The sequence below is a fragment of the Canis lupus genome, chromosome 13 (genome assembly GCF_048164855.1).
Source record: "Canis lupus baileyi chromosome 13, mCanLup2.hap1, whole genome shotgun sequence".
NCBI lineage: Eukaryota > Metazoa > Chordata > Mammalia > Carnivora > Canidae > Canis > Canis lupus.
The window spans coordinates 37,065,536-37,077,581 of record NC_132850.1 but is presented as its reverse complement, the minus strand read 5'-3'; the positions used below and the strand labels follow the sequence as shown (position 1 = coordinate 37,077,581).

Sequence of the window (12,046 nt, the reverse complement as noted above, 5' to 3'; positions counted from 1 at the left end):
CAGATTTTGCTATCCTTCATCCTGTTATCTGCAACAAATTTAGATGTTGCCTTTTGACCCTTGTTCCTAAAGTGTAGTTATATATAACCAATGCTAAACAGTAAGTGATGAGCAGCATGACAAGGACACAGATGAAGGAACAAGAGGTCACCAGAAGGAGTGGATACTTCCACCTGGGGAGGCAAGTGGGTTGAGGTTGGCTGCAGCATGGAGGAGAGCCCTGTCTAGAGGAGGGTGTTTCAGCTGGGACTGAGTATGCTTTGGGCACGGATGAGGTAGAGGAGGACATTCTGGGTGGGAGGCACAGAGTTCAAACAAAGGTTTTTTTCTTAAAGCAGCAACAAAACATGGAGCCTGGGTGGAGAGGTGAGTTCATTCTGGTTAGAGCTTAGAGCCTATTCTTCTGGTTCATCTTTCCATCCTCCTCCCTGATTCTGTCCACGGCCATTGCCACACTGACGTCCTTTAAGTTCCATTGAGGTTCATTAATCTAGTGTTCCTTCCTTCCTGTCTGCCAGGGCTACCCTCTCTGCTTCCTCCCCCACCCTTCTGTCCTCATCCCAGGCTAAGTAAGGCTTTCCTTCCTCATCTCCTATAGAATCCTGTAAACAGCCCTATCACACCATTTCTGGCTTGGTTTTTATTGTACTATTATTAAAGTACTCTTATCAGATTGGAACAAATCAGTGAGCCAGTTCAGTTAACCAGTCAGTTAACTGAAAACATTGGTTAAAGCAGGGTGTCATAAAAACTGATCATATTGAAGACATTTTAATTTAAGACATATCATTCAGACGTTGACTCTGGGGCCAGAGCTGTATGTCAGCCGCGTAAACTAAATTCTTAATGCACTTGTAACTTCCAATTTTAGTTTCTTTAAAGTGGAAATAGAATTTAAATACCTCCTTCTAGATTTTTCTGTTGTTCCCATCTTTTTACAGAGTCTGTAAAATCCATCCATTTACAAATTCTGTAGCAACATTTTTTTTTTTTTGCACAGCAGCTTTTAAATTAAAGTTGACTTAGGTTTTCCAGAGCAATAAACTTAATATTTAGAGAAATTTCTTTTTCTTTCAGCACTCTTCTTTCATCAGTTTACCTTTTATCTGACAAGGTTTTCTGATTGCAACTACAACTGATATAAATACATTTGGAAACAATTCTAGCTGATGTGGTTAACACATAAATCAACACAGGTGGGAGGAAGAAAAACACAGGTACCAGAGGGATGGCCCACGCACACTGAGCATCAGTTGTTCCCTGGACATGAGTCCATTCATTTTACATAAAGAGAGGGTGGAGCATATCAGTTAATCTAACAAGTGGTTTTAGTGGAGCTCACTTTAAAAAAGCTTTTACTGCATTTGTTTGTTTGTTTGTTTGTTTGTTTTTACTGCATTGTTTGTATCTGTTTCTTTCACCAGGCCATAAGCAACTTGAGAGCAGAAATTGTTTTTATTCATCTCTATATCCATCCACCTTTATTCACTGCTGGATAAATACATGAATTAGTAGAGGGAGAACAAGGTTGGAAAGATAAATTAGTTCCCTATTATAGAGAAGCTTCATTGTCAAGCTAAGGAATGTAACACATGATCTGTGAACAGCAGTGGATCCCTAAAGGTTTTGAACCACAAATGAAATGATCAGAGCTATTTATTAGGACCATTAATCAAACTGTGGAGTATAGAGGCTTAGTGGAGATGGGAAAGTCAGAGTTAGTAGGTAGGCCAGCTAGTAGTTCAGAGGAGATAGTAGCTCAGAATCAAAAGGCTTTAGGGGCTTGAACTAGAATAGTACAGGAGGAAATAAAAGATTTGAAAGATTTTTGAGGTTTAATTTTAAATAGCTAGTTAAGACCTTGAAAACTGATCAAATGTGGAGAATAAGAAAGTAAGTCAATTGGAGAAGGACAATCGTCATGTGGTGTCACTCATACAGGGAATATAAGAAATAGTGAAAGGGATTATAAGGGAAAGGAGGGGAACTGAGTGGGAAAATTTAGAGAGGGAGACAAACCATGAGAGACTCCTAACTCTGGGAAATGAACAAAGATTGCAGAAGGGGAGGTGGGTGGGAGGTTGGGATAACTGGGTGACGGGCACTGAGGAGGGCACATGATGGGATGAGCACTGGGTGTTATACTATATGTTGGCAAATTGAACTTCAATAAAAACAAATTTTAAAAAAGGAATAGAAAGCTCTGGGTTTTGAGCTCTGACAGCCAGAAGAAGAAAAACAAATCAAGAGTAAGGCAAATCAGGAAAATGGAAACAGAAACCAAGGGTAAAGATATTGTCATTTCAAATAAAATATAAACATCTTTGTGAAGATTCTCATAACATCATAACAAAGTTAGAGTATTACTAACTCTTTAGATCTAGTTCAAGATTTTTTTGAGGGGGATAGAAACTACCTAGGCAGCTGCCCACCCAGCAGGCTCGTTGGGCACCTGTGTCCATCCACTGTCAATACTATGCCTGGAGTGGTAGGCCTCCCATGGTCAGTGTTGTAACAACAGGAACCAGAGGTGTTAAGTTATGATTAGATGATGGGTTTAATTACAGACGCTAAATAATTTAGAAAGGCATAATTATTTCTATGCAGGGAGGGAAATCTGATAACACATCTTGCCACAGATCATACTTCAGCTCTTCTACCTGTGTCTTGAGTCTGTGTTTTGGTAGTTTACAGACTTGTCATGGAGAAAAGCTAGAGATCCAGGGGAAACAGGACCTTTTAATAACAATGTAATGTGTTAGGACCTCTCTTTTCATTTGAAAGATATATTTCAGCCCACCTGGTAAAACTGCTCCTGCTCCTGATTTTCTGCTGAGATATTCCTTCAGGCCCAGCAGCCAAGGTGGATGATTATAAATAGCTCAGGATCAACAGTAGCTGGCAGGTCCAGGACAGACTGAAGACTAGCTGCAATCTATGTAATCACTAGTGATTACAACTGGTTCTCTTGTTGCCTTGTTTTATTGCTCAGTTGTTTTTCTTAAATATTAAATAAAAGCAAAAGAAAAAAGAGTACATCACCTATTTGAAGGTATAAAAATCAGTTGTAAAACAGGTGCCTGTGTACCCACCACTAACCTAAGAAATAAAACTTCGGGGGGCCTTGATGGCTCAGTGGTTGAGCATCTGCCTTTGGCTCAGGGTGTGATCCCGGGGTCCTGGGATTGAGTCCCTCATCGGGCTCCCAATGCAGGGAGCCTGCTTCTGTCTCTGCATTTTCCTCTGTGTCTCTCATGAATAAATAAATAAAATCTTAAAAAGAAAAGAAAAGAAATAAAACCTCACCAGTACTGTTAAAGCACCCCTACTCACCCTCCCCACCTTATCCCCTCTCTACCCACCTTGCCTTCCCATTAGGGTAACCATTACCTTGAATTTTGGCTTATCATTCTCTTGCTTTTCATTTTTTTACCACTTATGACATATCCTTGATAGATAGTTTAAGTCTGCAGAGAATGAGGTCTGTAAGTTTTGATACTAAGGTATGGTTTCACAGTGGGGTAGAAAGGAGAAGATGTAAACTAATGTATCTTTACAAGGATATATATTTATACATTACATTTTCTGGAAGGATATACAAGGAACTATTAGTACTGGTTACTGAGGAGCAGGACTTGGAGACAGGGAGCAAAAACAAAGGAATTTTTCATCGGGCCCTATTTGATTTTTTTTTAAAAACATTGCATATATTTCTTTTCAAACGAAAAGAAACCTTAAGTTTATGTGAAAGACAGTAGGGAGGTTTCGCAAAAAGTTAAAAATAGAAATACCTTATAATCCAGTAATCACACTACTGAGTATATTTACCAAAGAAATACAAAAACATTGATTCAAAGGGATACATGCACCCCTATGTTTATAGCAGCATTATTTCCAATAGCCAAGATTTGGAAGAAGCCCAACTTTCCATCAATAGATCACACACACACACACAATGGAATATTATCAGCCATAAAAAAGAATGAAATCTTATCATTTGTAAGAACATAGATGGAGCTAGAGAGTATAAGGCTAAGCAAAATAAGTCAATCAGAGAAAGACAAATACCATCTGATTTCAGTTATATGTGGGTTACGAGAAACAAAATAAATGAGCAAAGGAAAAGAGAAAGAGAGATCAAGAAACAGACGTGTAGCTCTAGGGAAAAATTCCTGGTTACCAGAGGGGAGGTAGGTAGGGGGATGGGTGAAATAGGCGATGGGGATGAATGGGGATGAAGGAAGGCACTTGTGATGAGTCTGCATTATGTATGTAGTGCTGAATCACTATTTTGTACACCTGAAACTAATACAGCAGCATATGTTAATTATACTGGAATTAAAATTTAAAATAATTTAAAAAGTAAGCCTAAAAACAAAAAAGTAAGCCTAGTTTAAAAGAATCTAAAACTAGTTTTTAAAGATTTGAAAATACTTACTTTGATAAGTTTTATTTAATATTTCTTAATCATATCCTCCAAGATTTTTGACAGTGAATCCTAAATAGAAAAGTACAGGGGATCCCTGGGTGGCTCAGCGGTTTAGCGCCCACCTTCGGCCCAGGGCGTGATCCTGGAGTCCCAGAATCGAGTTCCACATCGGGCTCCCTGCATGGAGCCTGCTTCTCCCTCAGCCTGTGTCTCTGCCTCTCTCTCTGTGTCTCTCATGAATAAATAAAATCTTAAAAAAAAAAAAAAGAAAAGTACAGACTTAGATGATTTCCAAGGTTAGGTGTGAAAAACAGAATGTGTGGGGATAGAGGGAAACATCAGTTTGTGTTCTTTTATGTTCATAATGTAATATTTAAGAAAATATGCAATTTGCTCCTTTTCCCCAGGTTTTCAACTTGGCCTATGAATTAGTTGATATGCTTTTGTAATGTCTTCTTTACTTTGAAAATCCACATATCTTGAATGGTACAAAGGATGTCAAAAGTTTCTCCCACTTATTACTATTTTTCACCATCTTGTGCATCCTTGTATTTCTTTTTCTTAATCTTTATTTTTATGTCAGATAAACCAATAAATATTATTAAATCATACATGAATGGAAATAACCAGGTAACATTTCTTTTAGGCCAAAGAAGAGGATTTAAATTCATTCACCGCAGCAGACCTCAAGGATCTCTCTTCTCATCAATTGAATGAATTTTTAGCACAGATGCTCCAGAAAGTAAGTACTAGCTCGAAACATGAGAAATTACAATGGCCATATAAGACAAGCATAGCATTTATGACAAACCCAACTTGGGAAAAATATTATTGTGAAAACTAACGGAAAAAAATAACTTATAAAATTAATCCATTTATTTAAAGACATTTGTTGAATGGTTATTATGTGTGGTATTATTGTGAACATGAGAATATGCAAGAAAGAAAGAAATCATGTCCTTAAAAAGCTTATAATCTAGAAGGGAAGGTCACACATACAAAATCTGGCAATAGAAGGAGGCATATTTTAGGTATCATTTGACAAAAACTTAATCAGTGAAGAACTGCCTTCTACCTGGCATCATCAAGGAAAGGTTTTGTGGGAGTGGGGCTTGCTTTGAGCCGAACAGTGTTAGCAGAGGTGGAAATTCAGGTCTGAGGGAGTATCAAGCCACAGTGTTGCAAGAGTTAATGAAGATAAGTGGGATCAGATACGATGAATCTTGGATGCTAAGAATCTTAGATTTTGTTTTAGTAGGTAGGTAGGTAGGAAAGGGTCTAACATTTTTAACAGAAAAGTCATCTGATGAAAGGGTGAGTTATATGAGTCCACCGGTGGATCAACATGAGGAACATGGGTGGAGAAATTAGTTGTCAGACTTTCAGGACATGTCAGACTTTCAGGACATGAGGAAAGAGGGAACAGGCTAGATAAGCAGAGGTGAAGGGTGAGAGCCTGGGGTTTGTGACTGACTGGATTTGACTGTTAAAAGGAGTGAGTCCGGGATCCCTGGGTGGCGCAGCGGTTTGGCGCCTGCCTTTGGCCCAGGGCGCGATCCTGGAGGCCCCAGATCGAATCCCACGTCAGGCTCCCGGTGCATGGAGCCTGCTTCTCCCTCTGCCTGTGTCTCTGCCTCTCTCTCTCTCTCTCTCTATGTGACTATCATAAATAAATAAAATTTAAAATAAATAAATAAATAAATAAATAAATAAAAGGAGTGAGTCCAAGCAGATTTTAAGGTTTCAAACCCAGGTAACTAAAAGAATATGTGAAATGGAAAGGAGAGGCTGCATTTTGAGAGGGAGGGAATGATGGGGTCTTTACTGTGACCCTGAAATGTGCTCTTGGGTCTCAGGACCTTGAGAGGGATAAAGAAGACTGGATAGAGTTTCCTATGGAATCAAAACAAAAAGAGGAGTAGGATTTAAGGCAACAAGGGCTTTGCAAGAATCCGTTTTTAGGGCATTAAGTCACTGAAGTTTCATAAATGTCTACAGCGCTGCCTTGTGGCCTGGGCCAAAGGAGAGGGAGGGCCTGGTGGGATATCTCCCGAATATGCAGGGCAAAAATTGGGGATAGTTGGGGGTCTAGGAGGTGACCTTAACCGGTGGACCTACAGAGTGGACTTGGAGTTTAACTGAGACCAAACGATTTGGGAAGGGTCTGGCACTCAGAGCAGAGATGCTTCCCCGAGAGCATGGGGTGAGTTTTGCAAAATGAGTCATGGTGGGAGAGGAGAGTCACCACCCACCTAGCAGCACCCCAGTCTCCCTGCTTGTCCAGACTGAACTGGTCTTCTTTCCTCACCAGATTTGCTCCCCCCTTTAGCATGGGTTAAGATGGGCATGGGAGGTTTACGAACCCCCTGCAATTGTATACAGACATTTGTGCTTATATGGTAAATCTTTCTCTTTTTCCTAAGGAAACCATCACTATTACTCATCAGGTTCTCAAAGGGATCTGTAATATAAAAGTTTAAAAACTGCTATTTTGTAGGGATATAGATCATTTAAAAGGGATTTCAGAGGAAATACACAAAGATAAAGCTGGGGGTAATCGGTGAGTTAACAATTAAGGGACTGTGGTTTAATACAGAGAATGGAATACATTTAATATATATAACGTATAAGGAAGGACTTGGAAGACTCTGGAAAGGATTAGAAAGTTAGTATTCATATGCCAAAAAGTCTGAGGAGAGTAATTCTCATTTAATTCTCTGTATACCTCACAAATTAAACTATCCTTTTGCTCCCAGTAGAACATCCTTATCCTGAATAAGTTTGCACAAAATTTGTCGTGTGCATTTGTTTCTTTTCTTTTTATCTAACTTATTTTTATATTATAAAATATTTAGGATTTTAATCTGGCTAAGAATTTCTCTCCAGCTTCTTTCTTCCAAGGAATCCTGTTGAAATGATACATCATACTTCTTTATTTTGCTCTTAGGCACCTCTTCCATTGGGGCACATAAAGCGAATGCAAGAGGTGTACAACTTGAATGCCATTAACAATTCTGAAATACGATTCAGGTACATCATTTTAACTTGTCTCTGTGGAAGAAAGTAGAAACTTGTTTAAAAGGTGGAGAAAGGGAAAGCAGACTCTGAGGCATACATGAATTTTAAGAAATCCTTGTGAAATTTATTGCACCTGTATAAATAGAGTAGCCTTTAAGGAATAGTTGCAACATCTGTAAGATGATAGTATTATTCTTTTTATTAGCATTTGTTCTAAGCTTCTCTTGCCATAGAAAGGGGGGAGGGGAAGGATTAGGAATCCTGAGGTCAATAGGCATTCTTCTACAACTAGCCAAGTCGACTCTGATATGGGAATAGTTAGAAATCTCTAATTCTGTTACGTGGTTAATCTTTCTTAATTCTGATCTGTAGTGTGAGTCTTAAACCAAAGTTTAATTCCTTTACAAACTGTATAGATAAGGTACACGAGCACCAACATGATCTAAACTTTTTAAAAGGTATGGTCTTCTTCAAGAACAAACTCCTCTTGACTTCTCCAATTACTGGGTTGTATACACAAGGATTTGAGATTCTCAGAAAAATATACAGTATTGTACAGCATAAACCAGAATGAGATTATTCATCATTGCAAAAATAATATTCAGTTATGCCTATATATCCTGCCCCTTCCTCCTTGGTTCCTACCCTACACCCCCTAAAAATCCTTCTTCCAGATGGTTACGGCTCTGCATTCAATCGAAATGGGAGGAAGCTATTCCTCTGGCTCTAAAAATGGCAACTGAGCAAGGACGAATGAAGTTTACACGACCTCTGTTCAAGTAAGAACCAGCTGAGACTGTGTTTTGAATTTATATCAGGAAGTTGGGGGTTGGGGGGAGGGCACCCCCATGGGGTGGCTCAGTGAGCTAGGTGTCCAACTCTGGATTTCAGCTCAGGTCATGTTCTCAGGTCGTTTACATTGAGCCCCGCAGCAGGCTCAGCACTCAGCATGGAGTCTGCTTGGGATTCTCTCCTTCTCCCTCTGCCCTAACCTCCCTCAAAAAAAAAAAAAATGGGGATCCCTGGGTGGCGCAGTGGTTTGGCGCCTGCCTTTGGCCCAGGGCGCGATCCTGGAGACCCGGGATCGAGTCCCACATCGGGCTCCCGGTGCATGGAGCCTGCTTCTCCCTCTGCCTGTGTCTCTGCCCCTCTCTCTCTCTCTCTCTCTGTGACTATCATAAATAAAAATTAAAAAAAAAAAAAAAGAAAGAAAGAAAGAAAAGGAACGGGGAAGAACAGTCTTAGATGTTTTTCCTGTTGCTAAAATACTTTATAAAACACCATCTAGGGATGCCTGGGTGGCTCAGTGGTTGAGCATCTGCCTTTGGCTCAGGGCGTGATCCCACAGTCCCGGGATCGAGTCCCACAGCAGGCTCCCTGCAGGGAGCCTGCTTCTCCCTCTGCTTACATCTCTGCATCTCTCTCTCTCTGTCTCATGAATAAATAAAATCTTTAAAAAAAACACCATCTAAAAATAATATTTTTAAATGTGTTAAAGAATTTTGAAATAGGAATGAAGGCTTCTAAATATTTAAAATTGGAGGCAATTTTATTAGCTTTTTTACAAACATCAATACACATTACCAATTATGGGCCAAATTGGTTCAGACACTGGCAGAATGGAAGTAAATAGAAAATAATCTTAAGTACCCAGAAAGATATTTAATTTTTTTAAAAAGATGTTATTTATTTATTTTTTATTTATTCATGAGAGACACAGAGTGAGAGAGAGAGAGAGAGGCAGAGACACAGGCAGAGGGAGAAGCAGGCCCCATGCAGGGAGCTCGATGTAGGACTCGATCCCGGGTCTCCAGGATCACACCCCGGCCTGCAGGCGGCACTAAACCGCTGCGCCACCAGGGCTGCCCCCAGAAAGATCTTTAAAAGCAAGTAGGAGATCATTGGATCATTGGTGGGTAGGCATGGAGGGGAAAAAAGAGTCTGAAGTTATTTAAATGTAATAAGAAATGAGTGGGTAAAGCCAGATGTTTTTGATTCAAATGTTGCAATGAGTTGGAAGAATAAGTTGCTGGCCATATAAAGCAATGCTCGGTAGAGGGGGAAAAGTTGTATCTTGGCTATAAGATAGAATTTAAGAATATCTTCGTGAAGTTATTTTCACTATGGATTTGGCAGGAATTCGGAAAAATATATAACCATGACATAGATAGTCACGATTAATCTTTTCGTTTACTTCACAAGTATAATGGAATTATACTTGCCAAATAAAATATTACTTGCCAAAATAAGTCAATATCCGTCTTTCTTCCCCCACCAGGGACCTTGCTGCCTTTGACAAGTCTCATCATCAAGCCGTCTGTACCTACCAAGAACACAGAGCAAGTATGCACCCTGTGACGGCCATGCTGGTGGGGAAAGATTTAAAAGTGGATTAAGGACCTACCAATTGCTGATTTCAGACATTTCTCTTTTTTAAACAGAATTCACTAAGAAATATAAAAGTTCAGCTCATATTGTAACTAAAAATGTTGTTTTCATTTTGGCTTTTTATTGCTTTGTCAGTGATTTTCATAAATAAATCTGAGCACCACCCTTCCCCTACCCCCAACCAGTGGCATGTTCTTTATAAAGTGCATTTTAACAAAATTAAATCTTTTAATTTTGTGGATGTAAAATTTCTCGTTAGTTACATATTTATTTTTCCCAGCACAATCACAAGAATGTCAGCATATTATTTACCTGGGATTTTTAAGTTCTTTCACTTGACTCTACTGTGTGCCAAAAATTCAAGATGACTAGAGTATTGCTTTTTAAACAACATGAGCACTCAGTTGGATTTGCTCACCCAGCCACACAGCAGGTGTAGTATAAACACACTTTCCAAAATGTATAAACTCTACTGGGAATACTCTGCTGTCTGTTCAACCTGATTCGTCTCCTTACTGGTCATCAAATATCCTTCACCCACATAGAGCATACAGCGCACAGAAGGAAATAATACAATTATAATATCTATTATGCACACATATAATACATACTGAAAACAACAGAACAACTTGAACCAAATAAGAGAGTAACAAAGCATCCCAAGAGCATAGTACCCCAGGGCGACTCTGGGAAACACAGTTGTATTAAGGATTCTTGATTGTAAGTGACAAAACCCAAAGGATTACAAGTCAGAAAAGGAAGAGGAGGATTATTTTAAGGACACCTAATGGGGGGGGGGGTGTCAAAACCCATGGACACTCAGAAGAGGACTGAAACCCAGAATTGTCAAGCAAGCAATACTCTCTCTTGTCTCTCATTTCTGCTACCCTACTCCACACCATAGAGTCTGGCTACCCTCCGGCTTTGCTACTGTAAATGGTTCTTATCACATGGGAAGATTGTCTCAATTCCAAATTCTTTTTATTATTATTTTATTATATATATTTTTTTTTATTGGGGTTTGATTTGCCAACATATAGCACCCAGTGCTCATCCCGTCAAGTGCTCCCCTCAGTGCCCGTCACCCAGTCACCCCGTCACCCCATTCTCCCACCCACCTCCATTATATGGTTTCAATTTCAAATTCTCAGAGGGAAGACTCTGAGCCAGCTTGGGTCCACCCCTGGCTAAATAAACTTTAGCAAGAGGAATGGTGTCTTAGAGTATAAATGTGGGAGGGGCTGTCATTAAATACCCAAAACGAATGCTGATGCAGTGACAGAAATCTTAAAATAGAAGCAAACACTCTGAATAGTATCAAACCAATTCTTGTCTGTCAATATAATCCTGAGCTGCTTCTTTGCAGTCTTCTATCTTTCTGGACACATCTATACCACAGCGATTCTACTTCTCAAGGCTTGGCTCTCACTTGTCTTTCATGGCAGGAAGACCACAGGAGAGAGTTCAGCTCACACCCCTGGTACATAATCAGGTTCTAAGTGATTAGACTGAAGCAAATCCACGGACCCAAATGATGCTTTTGAGGGCTACTCCACCCCATAAGCTTTCCCCCCACTTCAGGCTAATGTCACATTTCAGTGATCATGGATGAAGGAGCCCGGAAGTGAACTGGGGCCCAGGCAGTGAAGGATGCTATGAAGAAAGTAGAGGGCACTAGAGACACACATCAGCACAGGTTTACCTGGGGCCAGCTCAGTGGAGTCCATGTTTATAAACTGCAACTAATAAGTATATGTTGAATATGTTTATGCCAGGCCAGGATATACACATAATTTCTGGGTGAACAAAGATAAGTAATTTCTAAATATGGCTGAAGAAGAAATATGCTAAAGCAACCTAGGGAAGGACCACTTAACCAAAGGGTTTAGGGAATGCCTCCTGGGGAAGAGAAGGCCTACACAGAGTCTTACGAGATAAGAGATCTGGCTAAGCAAAGGAAGTTGGAAGTGTGTTCCAAATGGATATAAAGGTATAGACTTATGAGATCTTTGGATCCTAAATTTGGACAGTGAAAGTAGCTGGCTCTGCTCCACAGTGTTTAGAGCATGAACTTGGAATCTCCAAACTCACATTGCTGGGAGGTGGTATTATCTGGAGGTTTCTTCCCTCACATGTCTGATGTGTGGCCTGAGATTACGCAAAAGCTGGGCTCAGCCGAGAGACTGAGCACCCTAGTAGTTTGGGTTTTCT

General features: G+C 39.9%; 1 protein-coding gene across 1 annotated transcript in view; it reads left to right on the top strand.

The window, feature by feature from the left end:
• LTA4H (leukotriene A4 hydrolase) overlaps positions 1 to 10,083 on the top strand; it is a 34,943-nt gene extending 24,860 nt beyond the window's left edge. The window contains exons 16-19 of the mRNA XM_072773167.1: positions 5,076 to 5,171; positions 7,377 to 7,459; positions 8,122 to 8,226; positions 9,726 to 10,083. Of these exons, the coding sequence (XP_072629268.1) occupies positions 5,076 to 5,171; positions 7,377 to 7,459; positions 8,122 to 8,226; positions 9,726 to 9,843 (402 nt within the window). The 3' untranslated portion in view covers positions 9,844 to 10,083. The remainder of the gene's footprint in view (positions 1 to 5,075; positions 5,172 to 7,376; positions 7,460 to 8,121; positions 8,227 to 9,725) is intronic.
• The last annotated feature ends 1,963 nt before the right edge of the window (positions 10,084 to 12,046 follow it).